A 15,740-nucleotide genomic window follows, 5' to 3' on the forward strand; every position below is an offset into this window, starting at 1 on the left:
GCGGCATACAGCGATGTTCACATGACTGGCTCCTAAACCTTAATAACTCCCAGTTCGGTGGCATTCAGACCTTTAGAGCTCCAGCTTCTCCCCGCTCCTTCTCCCCTGCCCCAGTCCCCCAGTTTATTTCACTGATTATTTGGTTTGAGACTTGTATTGAGAAACACAAGTTTTAAGCGACCTGTTGGCATTAGGAAACAATGTACAAACTTTTATTTGAAGAAAATGTCTCAAATATGACAGTAGCTTTGGTCATGTTAAAAGGAGGCCATCCAAGAACAAATAAAAATGTGCTGCTGTATAAGCATGGCCATATACAGTGTATTCAGATATTGGCTAATAGAAGCTGAGATTACACGCATAAATAGGCCTTTGTACCATGCAAGTTCAACGCAATTGCATACATTCACTATAAATTTTCAGTTATTTTCATGCCAAATCACCTTTTGGATAAAAAGGTAAAAAAGAAGTAACATCTAAACGTGACCAAAATTGAACAGGAAAAAAAAAAACCTTGTAAGTACAGACAACATTTTTATTAAAAAGATACTGAAATTACACCTGCTCAAGAAGTGTCAAACCGTCTCTGATCTCCTTCAGCGGGAATTAGTGTTAAGCATTGTTACATATCAAAAAATACATCTCTGTTTTACAACATAGTACTGACATATTCAAAGTACTGTGCCAAATTATAAATAGTAAAATCAGGTTTTGAAGAGTTTCAATAGAGAGCAACTTATGCTCACACAAACATATGCACGTAGTATAGTTACGTAACAAAAGTTTTATAAAAGGAAGCAAATGTACCCCATGCCAGTTTGAATTACTGAGGTGGGATTCAGTACCTACAATGAAGACTGACAGTTCATTTCCTTAAATATATTTATTAGTCTCTGGAAAAAATAAGACAAAAATTTACTTTCACCAGAATACACACCATTCTTCACTCACAATCCGTTTCTCAGTCATGACTGACAGAAGCTGGTCCTTATGAAAGTGTTGGGTTTTTTCTGAAGACCTTGCAATACAAAAATTGGTCTACCAGACTTCAAAAGTTCAATCAGCTTCTGCTCAACTGCAGAATAATCCTACAAATTGCTTCTACCTAGAGTAATCTTCATCGTCTGTCATCTGTAATTGTAGACAGTCACATCTTCCACTGTGACTCAAGGTGCAGCTACAAGTAGAGAAGTGCTTAGATACTCAGTCACTTCAAATACACTTGTTGAAGACTGCTTCTAGTGCATAATCAAGTTGAAAATCCTTTTACTGATCATAAAGGTTTGTCAATAACTGTAACACCTAGAGGAAAGGAGAGAAAAAGGGATAAGTCTTTAGGCAGTATTGTTTTTGAAATCAAGAAAAAAATTAATATGATACATTGCAAATAGCATTTAATTGTGCATCAGCAACAATGCACATATTTTTCCCTAATTTCTCTTTGACACAAAGCTGTCTGAATCAGCGCCAAGTTATGAAAGTTTCTGTGACTAATCAAATTTAATTTTGCTATCAGTGAAATACATCCTTAACATTCACTTAAATAACTCACTTGAAAAACTGCAGTTTTTGAAGGAAAAGATTCCTGAAACAGCTCATTTTCTAAATATCAAATCCCAAAGAACTTTGGAATTGGGATTCCCAATTATGTCCCTTAGATTGAGACGCATATTTCTTGTTAAAAAAACTGGTCATACCAGAATCATCTTTCTGACTCACCATGTATGCGCTAAATCATTCTTGATTACACTTTAATCCCTTTTTTTTCCTTGTAGTGAGTAATTATTTGAAGTCATCATTCAAAATATGCCATCAGATTCTTCCTACCCATTTTATTATCTTAGATTCTACCTTAGACAAGACTCTGTTTGGATGCTTTGTCAAATGTTATACTTTAAAAAGTGTATTAACAATATCTATATGGCTTACCTGCATAGCTCCTCCCTGTACTCATACAAGATGACACAACTGTCCATTTATCAGTTGTTGGATTATAATACTCCACTGTTGATAAATTACAGGAACCGTCATCTCCTCCAACCACATACAAGAGACCATTTACAGCACAAACACCTGAAAAAGGGCAGGAAACCAGAATGAAAATTAGTAATTGACTTCCACACCCCCCTAAAAGCATGTTTTTTTTATGAAAGCAGCAGAAATCCAGGTACATGCCATCCATAATTGACATTGGCACAATTTTAGTCATTGTTGCACATACCTGCATTCCTTCTGCACATGTTCATGTCTGCAACCTGCTTCCACGTACTGGCAATGGGGTCAAACACTTCCACACTTTTTCTTACCAAAGGACCATCATGACCACCTACTGCATACAATAAATTGTTTAACACACCAACACCTGCAAACATATGAAAATATGCAGAATTAACCAGAGAATTATTTGAACGATACAAAGGAGAAACAACAAATATGTCAGCTAACATAAATCCTCCGTTAAGTCAATGTTGGAAACTATTTCAGAAAACATTTGGGTCAGGATGCATTAAAGCAGAGAGACAGTAACTACAGCAAGACACTGATAAAATGCCTTGCATGCCCATCTACCATATTGCAGCATACAAAGACCAGAGCTGTTCTGCAACAGAAGATTTAGAAAATTTTGGACGAAAAATGACGTGCAGGAAAATGAGGCTTGTTGAAATTTAGGACTAATTAGAAGTGACAGTAAATGAGACAATGTGCTCAGCCAGCATAACAGAAATCTGACAGGATGATAAAGTGTAAGTGAACTTTTAGAAAGTAAAAGCTGTGCAGTACAGAGGATAAAAGCTGAATGGATAGACATTATACAATAGGGATGTTTCCACTGAAGTGTTGGAATACCTTGTAAACAGATGGAACAGAATTAAACAGTTAGCAGTGAGTACCTTCTCTGGGACTTGAAGAACACCAAGCTTCTTTGAACCAAGCTTCAGTTATCAAAATATCCAAAAGGATATTAAAGGGTGTCCTTTAATCCTAAGGTCTCCTTTACTTTACAACATAAGTTTATCAATCTGTGAGCTTGGAATGAAGGCGTGAATAAAGCTACATCTATCTACTTGCTATTTGGGTTGCACATATTGAAAAGATGGAAATGGGGGAAGCAGAAAGAAAGGCCTGCTTATTTATTACTTCCTTTATAATGCATTATTAGAGCCAAAACAATAAATTTCAGAAACATAGGGTTTTTTTTGCATTAAAACTTCTGAGTGATGGACCATAAAGACAACTAAAAAAGCACTTCTATGAAAGTATACCGGGAAATCTAATAAATGCCACATTTAAGACTATGAAACTTAAAGCAGAGATACAGATTTGCAAATATAGCTCATAAAGTATTCAATGGAACCATTTAAAAAATTTTTAAAGGGAAACAACAAATATGAATGCAAAAAATCAGGTAAGTCCCTCAAAGAAAAAAAAATGGAAGTAGAAAAAAAAAGTAGAAAAAAAGAAGAGAACCCCAAGACCTTAATAACGAGCTGAAATATCTTTAAAAACATATCACTAATTTTGTGTTTAAGAGCCATTTCTATATGTGAAGAGAAACGACTCCTACTGAAATGACTAAATTTTCTTATTAGAGACTGATTTTAAGAACTAAAAGAAGAGAGGAAGGAAACATGGAAGCTAATTGGTACTGTAAATCTGAAAAATAGCTTCTTGATAGGACACTCTTTTAAATCATGCTATTTAGGGCTTTACCAGTGATATTCACTACTAGCATTTCCCCATATCCTTCCCAGTTAATTGAATTCCTCTTTTATTACTATTATTTCTAGCTATCATGCCACAGTATAGTATGACAACTTTTCTTTCTCCCACTATGATCACACTTTATTAGAAAGGAAAGTACAACATTCATCTTTTGTAGAATTAAACATTACAGAAGGAGGGCTAATATTTTCAGTTTAAATATGGGATGTGACATAAATCCCCCCACCCATGCCTTCAATAGTTACTGGCCTTCCTATTCAGTGTGTAGAGCTTTCCCTCTGCCACATTGCCACTTTTTTCTTTCATAGCTCCTTATTTTTAATAATGTCCTCCCTTCCTCCATGGTGCTTCATTTTCCCTTAATCCCACACCCAGTTTCCAGGTCCTACCTTATTTCTTGCTCCTTCCGTCTGTATCCTCTTGTTGCCGTCTTCTGAGTTCTCCTTTCTTTGTTATTTTTCTTTCCTGCCCATTTTTCAGGACCCTGTCTTATATCTCTCAGCCCTCCCAAATGGCCTATATCTGGATCTGAAGTTCCTCCTCCCAATATGTTGCTGGAAACAGATCTGTCCCCGTATTGATCAACTGAGAAGCAGTGGGTACTAAAGAAGAGTAACTGAGGGTTAACCTCTGAAAAGTTGCTTTTGAGTGAAGCTGAAGCAGTAGGAACAGAAGAGATGAGCTTAAGTTCTTTGAGATGACCAGACATCCAAAAGTTGAATACAGGAACAAAATTTTCTTTAGTTAGCCCCCATAACACCACCAGGACTGATTTCCAGTTGAAACAGTTTTGGTGGGTTTGGCTATTTGGCTTCTACAGCCAAGCTCAATCAACAGTCACGATTTTCACATTACCACCCACTCCTCTGCCATGCAAAAATATAATTTTTCCATGTATTTAACAGAGTGGCTGTTGATTATTTTACTCAATTATATGAAACTGGAATAACTGTCTACATTTCGTTTTCCTCTCCATTTTTTTTATCAGTGGACCAGGCAAAGGGCAGAAGAGAGTTAGATAAGCAAACATAGGGACAAGGGAAGAGAGGAGAGGGGCAGGAAGATCCCAGTAGTTAGTATATTTAAGGAGTTATAGAAGAAATTCAACATCAAAAAAAAAATCTGAAAACATCTGCTATATAAATAGGCTACATGCACAACAACAGTTTGCAAAAACAGAGTATCAAAAAATAAACCCCAAATGCTGAAACAAAATGTGTGCGCAGGCAGACTGCAAAATGAAACTTTGTCACAACCCACCAACACTATTTGTCTTTAAAATTATTCTTATAAGTTGCCCATTTTATATAAATATATTCCTCAACACTTGCCAATATTAGAAAGGAATATTTTCCAGTACCCTTACTGCAACTCTGTCCAGTTTTTAATCCAGAATTTACTTCCAAGAAGCACAGGCTGAGTTACTAGAAGTTTCACAAGGCAACTGTGTTTTCTTGAGGTATATTGTATCATGTTTCCTTCATTATCATCAAAGTTTTAGTTTAGAAATACAATTGAAATGTGACTTCTAGTAATAAGAGTTATCAGCTTGCTGATCTTGTAAGGATATGATGGAAGTATCACAGACTATGTTAATTTAATAACGAATTTAGTACTTTGCTAGATTTAATTTGAAATTATTTGAACTTAATTTATTACATAGGTAAAAACTGTTCAGAGTTAACAAAGAATAATGGAAGGTAAGATGAGAAGTTGGGGTAATTACTAATCATATACTGAGTATACTAGAAGTCCATTCAGATTTATTTGTAGCAGTATCTCTTCCCATTATGAAGCACGTTATTGCAATCACCAGTAGATACTTGAAGGGTGTTGCTAAAAACCACCGTTAAGTACTTGGCAAAAAAAGTGACTTAACTACTAAAAAATAAATGTAGGAAATAATATCATGGAATTTGACTTGAAAAAGTCCATGGGAACGCATCTAGAGAAATAAAACAACTTCTGCGAGTTGAAAAAACCTGAAATACCAAAAGACAAATAGAGGACAGTGAACAGTAAATGAGATTCAAGTCCATAATATTAATAGATAATGAAAATGCTAAAGTCAATTTGGAGCTGTGGAAGCACCATTTCATTAGACAAAAGTGGAATACCATAGGCACTTTTAAAGATGTCTTTAAAGAGAAATATACACACTCAGAATTGCAAGAAGGAAAAAAGAAATCCACAAAAATAAAAAAAGAGAAGGGATTTTTAAATTTATACAGAAATAAATGGATATACCTTGGCTAAATGATAAGGAAGAATAACATGTAGTAGGCTGTACGTGTACAGGGGATGCAAACACCAGGTGATGAGAAGAATTACTGAAGGTGAAATAAAGGGTACATAAGTGGAAGTAATAGGATGAAACCATTAATACAAACTTAGGAATGAACAAGGACAAAATTTCCTGCAGTGAATCAGAATGCAGAACAAGTCCTTCAAAGAGGTGGAAACCTAGTCACAGTTCACATGTAAAGTCAACCTGGAAACGCTGCTAGAATAATCAGCCCTAACTGGCAAAGAGATCCCTGTAGAAAAGACATTTTTTCATTCTTGCTGTATAGATTTTGATACTTAAGAATTGAGGTGACAGTGATTATTACAATCCATGAATATTAGTCTGTATGTTAAAAACCATCAGAAGTTGTGGGAAGAGGAGGAATATGAAAGTATGAAAAAACAAAGAGGGATATTTACTCTTAACAGACTGAATCTTACTCAGTGGAAACAGTTGTGCTGTGCATCTAGAACCAGCACATTCCATTAGATTCAGACTTTAGCTTACCTTTCATGGTTTTAGATGCATTTTAAACCCACGAATTTTCATCCTTGCAAGGACAGCTGATCCTTGTCCACTCACCTGCTCCGCTCCGCCTCGTGCTCATTTCTGCGACGTAGCTCCACTCGTTGGAATTGGCATCGTAGCATTCCACTGAACTAAGGCACTGCCGTGACGCTCCATCATAGCCACCAACAGCATACAGCTTCCCTGGGGGGACCAAAGGAGCCTGCCAGCTGCTAATGCACATGCAGAGACTGCCACACCACAAAGAGGAAGGCATTGCTCTCCAATTAACTGCTAATCAGCACCTGTCAATCACTGACTGAGATTCTATACTGTAAACACTTGAGGTTAGCATGCCACAGATCTTGTCGTTTTTAGGATGTAAAAGGCACCCAGTATTTAACAACAACAATACAAGTCAAAAGATTTTAAATTGCCTAGCTGAAATACAAAGGTAAGGTTTTTAATTAGTCATTGCTCAAAATCAAGCTATTTCAAGTATGTTTGATACTAGAAGCTCACAAATAGGCTTCCTCGGAATATTGGAAATTTAGTTGAAAATCACTCGCACAGTCTGCATTTTCAGATTAGAAACAGCAGTGGTTCCTATGCAGTTAAAGCACACACCCACCCATAAAACTGTTTTAAGATCCAAGAGCCAGGCCAGGCCTCCATTGTGCAAGTGACATCCAGACTATTCACCACCAAGCTGACTGAAAAGTCAGCAGTTTTCCCAACACTGCCCTTGGGATTGTCCCCAGCGTGCAGCCAGCAAGGTCAGCCACAGATAACAGAGCTGACAATACAGCAGTGCTGCATCACTAAAGACCAAATGATAAGGTCATCACGTCAGCTGAAATTGTTGGCATACATAACCTAGAGCTTAGAAAGGTTTCCCTCAGCTGGCCTCAGCCACAGCTGAAGCTCTGAAAAAAAATTTAAAACTACTACTGGTCAAACCCAAGCAGAATGATTACATGTTGTTCATACTATTTCGATCACAAGATTGAGCAAAAACATAAATCTGAAGTATGTTTTCAGAAACAAGGAAAACTAGTAGGGTAAATGATTGCATTTCCGTCTGGTTTTTTTAATATCATTTGTTGACTTACCTCCAACAACACCTACACCAACACTACTTCTTCTTGTGTTCATTGGAGCTACATGAAACCACTCGTTAGTCTTTAAGTTGTAAACTTCGACTGATGACAAACCTATGAAGACAATATAGCATTTTCTCTATAAACCTAGGTGCAACATACTGTCTAGCTTTCAGGAAATTCTTCATATCTGAAAACTCAAATTATTGCATTTTAAGGATTGTTAAATACTGAACAAAAAGCACAACCTTTTGTCCTTTAGAAGGCAATTACAGTCAACCGAACTTTACGTCTGAAAACGGGCAAATTACTGAACATTTTTGTGTAGCAGTGAAAGCTTCCTCCCTGGATTATTTCCATTCTTTTTAATTAAGTTACATGCTTTCTTCTACATATGCTTCTATGATAGTTATTCAGCAAAAAGGTCACTTCTGTACTAATTGTTTAATGCATCTAAGTAGAGAATGAGCAGTGTTTGTTTTCTTACAGGTCAGAAAAAGCTGTTTATAATCTTATTTACACTACATGAAAATGCAGAAATCAATTTCCTATGCAAACAGGACTAAACAGACTAGATAATTTTTGTCTCATATCTTCCACAAGTTAAGGACTCTCTGACTGAAGAAGGAAAACTGGAAAGGAACTTGCCAGAAGTTCACTAGTCTTTAAGCCTGAACACTTAGGAGCAAACAGTCCACTTTTCAGGTAAGGGGATGTGACCACTTAAGGACACTCCACACCACAAGGTGCTAGGCTACCCTCATGATTGGTTTCACCACAAGTACCAGCAAAAAGAGGCATTCAAATTTGCAACAGTTATGTTAAGAGTAGTCAAAGCTGTTCAGAAGTGTCTCAGGCACATACCTGTACTCCCATCAAATCCTCCCACAGCATAAAGAAGGCCATTTAACACAGCTGCTCCCAGTGTGCTTCTCCTGTCTTGCATGTTAGCAACACTTGTCCACTGGTCCTTCACTGGGTCATAGGAATCTACTGTACGAACTCTCAAAGAGCCATTGAAACCACCAACAGCATAAACCATGCCTCCCATGTACACCATTCCTAGAGCAGGGACATGGGAGGAAAGGTGAGTGTTTCAGTCTCTCTGCCAATTAACTGTATTCTGTAACTGTGTTCTGCACTATCCTAAGTATGCAGATACTTGACACAAACTACAGTACTCACTACACTTGTCGTGCTTTTGACAGTCCCCTAGAACCACACTTCATTCAGATTAGGCCCCAGAATTTCTAACATTTTTTGCTAACAATGCATGTTCCTGAATACCATCTTGCTGAATTTCTTCTTGCTTAAATTGCTCAGCTGCTTTAAGATCACATGTTCATGTTTTCAGTAGTGGATTATCACTGCTTCACATTCTTTATAACATTTAATAAGATTAGGGCATTTTAATAGGAAAATTAGTCGTTATTACAATGCATTAACATTTTGATTTATTTATCCCTTGTTTCTGTGGGAGGTAATAAAGCAGTTTATCCTACAGATTGCAAACTGAAGCTCAAATTAAGCACAATTGATCAAAGTTGTATTGTTCCAGATTAGCAAGTAATTCAATGATCGGTGAAGTCAAGGTTTAGCCCTTCTTAGGTAAATATCTCAAGTACTGTTCCAGAGAACATACAATGCCTAAATTCTGAAGCATTACCAACCACAACAAAAAATTAGGCTTCCTTACCTGCTCTACATCTTCTGGAAGGCAATTCAGCCACTTGATGCCAGCGCTCTTCTTTAAAATCATAGCATTCAACACTGCGAATTGCCTTTGGAGCTTGTCCCCCAACTACCATCATCAACTATCAGGGAGATAATAGCAATAATAACTGTTAGTTATCTGCATATATGAGAGCACCTGAAAGATAAAAAAAGTGTTTAAAAATAAAGCAAGCTTCTCTACAAGAAATAATTAAAGGATGGCTCTCCTATAGAAATTTGAGTCTTGTGAACCAGGCCAAATTAATTGCTAGGTGTTTTTTTTTAAACAAATGTTATTTGTAGTTATTTTGTCTGGAGGAAATACCAAGGGTAGAAAAACAGAAAGCAATCAGAATCTTGGTAAAGCTCCCACAAAAGAGGGAGACCTTGCTTTATCCTCACAACCTACTGTGATCTCAGGTATGAGAATTCACCATCTGCAATGTTCATGTAACAGCCTTACCTTGTTCTTCTAAGAAAAATGTGTTAAGTCTGCTGAATTGAATCTCCTATTCCATTATTACCATTTTCGCAACAGTACCACAAGAAAACTTCTTTACTTCATTGTAAAGAAGAAAGTATCTAATGTTTGTTTTATGCTAAAATAAACTAAAGATTAAATAAAAAAATCTCAATACAGAAGCTTCAGTCATTCTTTGTTTTGGTTTGAGGTTTTTTGGTTTGGTTTTTTTGTTTGTTTGGTTTGGTATTTTGTTTTTTTTAAACAGGCTTACTTCTCCATAGTTGTATATTTCTCAAAATAGCTGAAGAACTTACTAAAAAATGTTTTCTGGGAAGGCAGGTAGTGATGATTCTCTGTGTAGGTGGGAGGCAAAACATCTGGATCATAAATATCATGGAGTGTAAAGGTAATAACTTTATGATATTTATTTATGATAAATAATTCTGGTACAATTTTTTTACAGGAATACCTGCAGACTCAGTCATGCTCTCATGAAAGTTTTTAAAATGCAGTTTGAAATAGTATATACACTGGAAAAACAAGGGCTTTACCTTTGGAAGGCTGGCAGGTGTTCTCAATTTTGTCCGTGTGCTTTTCATCAATGCTCGTTGCTCAGTTGGTAGCAAGTGATACTTCATAGCTTCAATGAGGTAATCTTTGCAAGCACTGCTGTTCTTAACCAGTATTTCCTCTTCAACTCGCTGTTTATTAATAGAAGTTTAACAAGGTTTGAGCATTTTAAGGCAGTAGAAATCACAGTACAAAGTGTATTAAAGCCTATGATCTATCACACAAATGCAGATTAATCTACTTGTTAAGATTGGAATTTAACCAGTAGGGCACAAATTTGTGTTGGAAATATGCAGTCACTAAAAATAAATCAAAATATGCTGATTGTTAATTAGCAAGTGGAAGAAACAGTGATAAGCAAGGTAAATCACTTTTCTTACAATTGGGCACATTTTAAAATTTTTTAAATACAGACAGTACAGAATATTTTAAGACTGGAATAGAGGAGAATAATTTAACAAACTAGTAAGCCACCCTACAAAAATAACCACAACAGAACACAACAACAAAAAAACTCCAAATCCCACCCAAAACAACCCACACAAATTGGAGATTTGTATCACAAAACCAGAATTTTAAAAATAAACACCTATCAACCTACTTACACCTACTAACCAATGTTAATACTGAACTCATATTGTCAATCTTAAATATTTGACCAGACACGAAAATATCCAAATGAGCTTATAAAATTTGAAAAAATTTATTTTATCTGAACCAGGTAAAAGAATGATTCCTTTGTCATTAATTCCTAATCAGCTTAAACAACAGATATAATTCTGAAGGGGAAAATTCACTTATGAGAAAAAAACCTTTATCAAAAGATGGTATTACAAATGAAACCTAACCTGATCTCAGCAAATTACATTGTTCAGATTCCTGGTGTAGTATGACATGCACTCAGCCAAACAGATAAATTACTTACATAAGTCATCCTCTACATGGCAATCTCTCACCTCAGTGGGTGGATGTGCACATGAGTATGTGGTAGTGCCTGTTTGTTTACTTTTTCTATCACTAACATCCTAATGGCACTGTTGTTGAAATTTAAACTTATCTACCTAGCATTAAAATAACAAACAGAAATATTCCCATGCAGAATAATTAGTTTTCCTTTTTGCTTACCTGAACTAAATACTCCCGGGAAAGCAAAGGCAGCCGAACATGCTCCATCAGACGTGCCATTAGCTCCTGCCTTACATCTTTGTCATGGTTCACCCAGGCTATCACTGCTTCAAATACCTTCCAGAAAACAAACAAATTTAGTTCTTTGACTAACAAGTTCATAAGCATGAAAACATTAGTGTGCCTCCAAAAACAGTTTTGCTTATACTAAAATTCCTAACCTAAGAACAGATGACAGTGGTTACAGCTCCTGTTATTTCCATATTTATCAACTCTAAAATTATGAAGGTGCATTATCTGGTCTCTTTTTATATCTAATCCTCTACTGTTGTTTCAAGGATAGCTGTGCTACATTGACAAAATGCACACAGTGACTTCACTGAAACTGAAAACTAGGCAAACAAGCAACACAACAGCAGGAATACTACAGTCCTGATATTTTTCTTCCTTTCTTGGAGAACTGACCTGCCACATGCCCATTCAAATGACCTATCATCACTGAGTCTTAGCAGGACAAGTGATCCCAAGCCTGATTTTGCCTGCATTGCACAGTAGCTCATCATTCACTAGAGCATTAAAACCTTAATTATACTCTACGAAAGCAGCATCACGTGTATTTAGGTGATAGATCCAGGCCTTCAGGGTATTACAGGAACAACAACATAGCTGTGCTAGCTCCTGTTTAAGCAGATAGTTCTTAGATTCAAAGTTTCAAACATGAAACACTGCCTAACTGTATAAATGAGTATTCAAACATGCTTTTGTACACAATTTAGCCTCATTTGAGTACAACTATAAACTTCGCAGAAAAAAGAAAACCAACATATTTCAAATAGATCATAACTGAATTTAAAAATCTCAAAATTAATGCTACCACATCCTGAAAATCATTAGAGGTTTACAGGGACACCCTGTGCTCACTGAAGAGCGCAGTGTTTCAAAAACGGCTGCAAAAGATTGAGATCTACGCTAAAGATGAGCTAACACATATTAAACTCTGGTTTGGTAATACCAAGCTGCCATGTCATCTCCTGTGCAAACCACATGTGCTCACTTATACACACAGAGCTTTAATACCTTTGTGGGACTGCTGATGGTAAAGTTACTAAATGACATATAATAGCTCTTCAAACTTGAAATTATTTATTCCTTGGTAAACTAAACGCTTGTGGATATGACTCAGCATGTGTTCTGGTTGTTCTGCTGGAAGATGAGAAGGAATTTCTATTTAATGTAGTTTTATTTATTGGGTTCTTTTCCCAAAAAAGGTGATGTGATTTTAATATAGTTGTAGGATTTTTAAGAGTTGAGACTAGTTGTCACCATCAGACTGTCAACACTTTTGGGAAACATCCTTTAAACTTGAGCACAATACCTGCCTAATTTTGCCATGGACACACAGAACACGTCCGAAAAAGGGCACAAGATCAGTAGGAGCAAGCTCACTCTTTCACATGAAAGGATAAAAAAATAAGGGGATACAGATTGTCTTACCTTCTCCTCTGAGGCAATTGTGAGTTTGTCACTGGATATCAGACTGCACACCTGCTCTACACCAAGATTGAGGTATTCTTCACTAAGCACAACATCAGAAAAGTGCTGTTCTGTTTGGGGGAAAAGAAATATGCTAACATACAGCAACAGGTCTCCTCATGTTTAACAAGCATCAACACAGCAGGGGAAAACAGAGGAAAATGATTCAATATGCAAGCTATTCTACTTTGTCTAGTAGCAATATATTGACTTAAAACCTCTTCTACAGGTTAAAGCTTGGTCTCACAAATAGCTTTTATATTTAAACATTCTTTAACTGAAATATTAAAGCACATTATACTAAAAGTATTGTAGTAATTTTCAGATGCTTGCTTCATCTCAGTACTTGTCCTTGAGAAGTACCTAAGACTCATTTTACCAAATTTGTATACAAAAATACAGAAAAAAGACTCCAGAGTCTTTATACTCTGTATGCTGATGACAAGCATATTTTAAATTGGTAGTTTGACATGAACAATGGTTGATTCTTTAGAACCAACCAACAACGTCATACAACAAGTCCTGTTGCATCTCTCAAAGCTTTTCCAAGGTCATAAAATATTGCATATTGCAATCTCTACAATGTGCAGAAGATATGTAGTTTTTCCTAATGTTTTCTAAACCTCACCATAAATAAAACTGAAAAAAATTCAAGTTTCCATGTTGTCATTCAGTTATTCAGTTGTCCCCTCCCTTCCTTAAAATTGCTTTTCATGGCATTATTTTGCTTAAAAAGTTGTTCCATTCAGTTTAATTATTTTTCTCCTTCTTCTGCTATTAACAGAAGTCAGAAGGGACAACTGTTACTAAGAACTTAAGAACTGTCTCAAAATTAGAATAAATAAAAAGAGGCCGGAAAACATACTCAAACCAAAGAACATTTTATAGGCTTTTCAATCACTGTATTAGTACTACTGTAACTAAGAATCCAAACTTGAGAAAGTTGTCTAAGATGTTAAAAAAGTTAAAGAATGCTGAATGCTTAAGGTCAAGAAGTCTAATTTTTCAGTTCAACTTTGCAGGGTACAAGAAAACAGCTGTTTTAATTCCAATGATCATTAGTACAAGCCCCTCTAATTCTGCAACATTCTCTCATGATGGACAGGTAGTATTTTCTGCAATACTTCAGACAATGGGAAAGAAAGGATGAAAAGAAATACTATTGATTTTTATAACATGCCCATTACTTTTCCACTCTACAAATTGTATCTGTTTGCTTTTCAGAAAAGCACACAGTTTCTCAAGCTAAGTATCTGATAGGTTTTATTGTTTGCAAATAGAAATTGAGAAAGAAAATTTGTATAGATTATTTTTACAATAAACTCCAAATTTTAGGTGAGTGTCACAAACCAGTATGCCTGACTGTACTGAGAAGCTGAGTTTGGAGAGAGAAAGGGAAAGCAACATGCATCCAAATCTCAAACATTCTGAGGTTCTGAAGCACTGTTCATCTTTTCTTGAGAAATACAATGCAACAGTGGAACACATCAAACAGAGTATATTTCATAAATCAGAAATACCAGTTTGATTTTATGGACTCACATATAAAAGCCTTGCTTTTTTAAAGTTTATTTAGATTTATGTCATGCATGAAGTAGGAAGAGATCCACCCTCTAAACCAGGAGAGGTGAAAGTTGAGAACTTTCCAAGTAATACAATGAATGTGAGACTGTCTCCAGTTTTCATGCTAGACATAAGAACGATAGAAGAGAAAAAAAACCCCAGTGCTTGAACAAAAACTGTTTTACTGGATGTCAGCCTCTTAAAGCATAAAACATGGCACATGGTCAAGGGAAGGAGTGGAAAAAGGAGAAACACTAAACCAAACTACTCAATCAACAGCTACATATCCTCAGGTGATTATGGACAAAAGAGAAATAGAGGGGATTTCGACATAAATTCTAGTCATCAAAAAAAGAGGTAAGGTGAAATAACTTGTCTTGTAAGAATCAGATCCCTTGTTGTCTAGCAGACCATCGTCACTGATTGATAGATAACATTTGGCAGAAGCCAGTTGCAATTACAGCTACATGGATTATTTAATACAATTAAAAACTGAAAAATAATAAGGAAATGTAAAAATCAATTAAATCCACCAATGGCAATTTATGTTATGCTGGTTCAAGCGTTGAAGACAGAAGGCTTCATTATTTATAAAATTCACACTTATGAAATTCAAACTTTTTGCATCCTTTTAGCAAGAAGGATATCAGCATCTTCGAAATAACGACTCAGTACTAAAATTTCAAGAAATCACACTTGGATCCTCTTTTCCCAATAACGATGAAAAATAGCACTGGAGGTGTGGGGGTTTTTTTTGCCTTCTGGGTTAGGATTTTTATTGTCTCATATTACAGCTCCCACCCTGAGAGCTTCGATAATCTGAAGACATTAACATCAAACATGATGAAAGTTATGCTTAAATGATTAAATATTTCATGTAACTGTCCCCTGTAAAATCTCAAATTATCATGGTTTTTATTTATTGCATTACAGAACACACTTCTTTCTTTATGAACATCTCTTAGAGAAGCAAAGAGAGAACTATCCATATGGAAGTTTCCATGAGAGAACAAAATAATTTTTTTCCCAAATCAGAATTTTCCACACGGTATGCAACTTTGACAAATTTGTACTGGAATCCTGCCCCATTTCTTGCCTCTTTACCCAGAAATTGAAGCCAGCTGGCTCTACAGTCTGGCAGCCTGAAAACAAGCTG

The 15,740-nt window shown here is 36.0% G+C and overlaps 1 protein-coding gene across 3 annotated transcripts in view; it reads right to left on the reverse strand.

Annotated features, from left to right (window-relative positions):
- Positions 1 to 514: 514 nt before the first annotated feature.
- Positions 515 to 15,740, reverse strand: part of KLHL2 (kelch like family member 2) — a 53,618-nt gene continuing 38,392 nt past the window's right edge. For 2 of the 3 annotated variants that reach the window (XM_064710714.1, XM_064710716.1), the window contains 10 exons: positions 12,983 to 13,092; positions 11,489 to 11,605; positions 10,345 to 10,494; positions 9,314 to 9,431; positions 8,482 to 8,679; positions 7,630 to 7,731; positions 6,593 to 6,721; positions 2,222 to 2,362; positions 1,930 to 2,073; positions 515 to 1,302 (listed from right to left, as the gene is read on the reverse strand). In XM_064710714.1, the coding sequence (XP_064566784.1) occupies positions 1,274 to 1,302; positions 1,930 to 2,073; positions 2,222 to 2,362; positions 6,593 to 6,721; positions 7,630 to 7,731; positions 8,482 to 8,679; positions 9,314 to 9,431; positions 10,345 to 10,494; positions 11,489 to 11,605; positions 12,983 to 13,092 (1,238 nt within the window). In that variant the 3' untranslated portion in view covers positions 515 to 1,273. Of the gene's footprint in view, positions 1,303 to 1,929; positions 2,074 to 2,221; positions 2,363 to 5,457; positions 5,706 to 6,592; positions 6,722 to 7,629; positions 7,732 to 8,481; positions 8,680 to 9,313; positions 9,432 to 10,344; positions 10,495 to 11,488; positions 11,606 to 12,982; positions 13,093 to 15,740 lie in introns of those variants that run through there. The other variant, XM_064710715.1, reaches the window with a different exon arrangement.

This window comes from Zonotrichia leucophrys, chromosome 4 (genome assembly GCF_028769735.1).
Source record: "Zonotrichia leucophrys gambelii isolate GWCS_2022_RI chromosome 4, RI_Zleu_2.0, whole genome shotgun sequence".
NCBI classification, from domain to species: Eukaryota; Metazoa; Chordata; class Aves; order Passeriformes; family Passerellidae; genus Zonotrichia; species Zonotrichia leucophrys.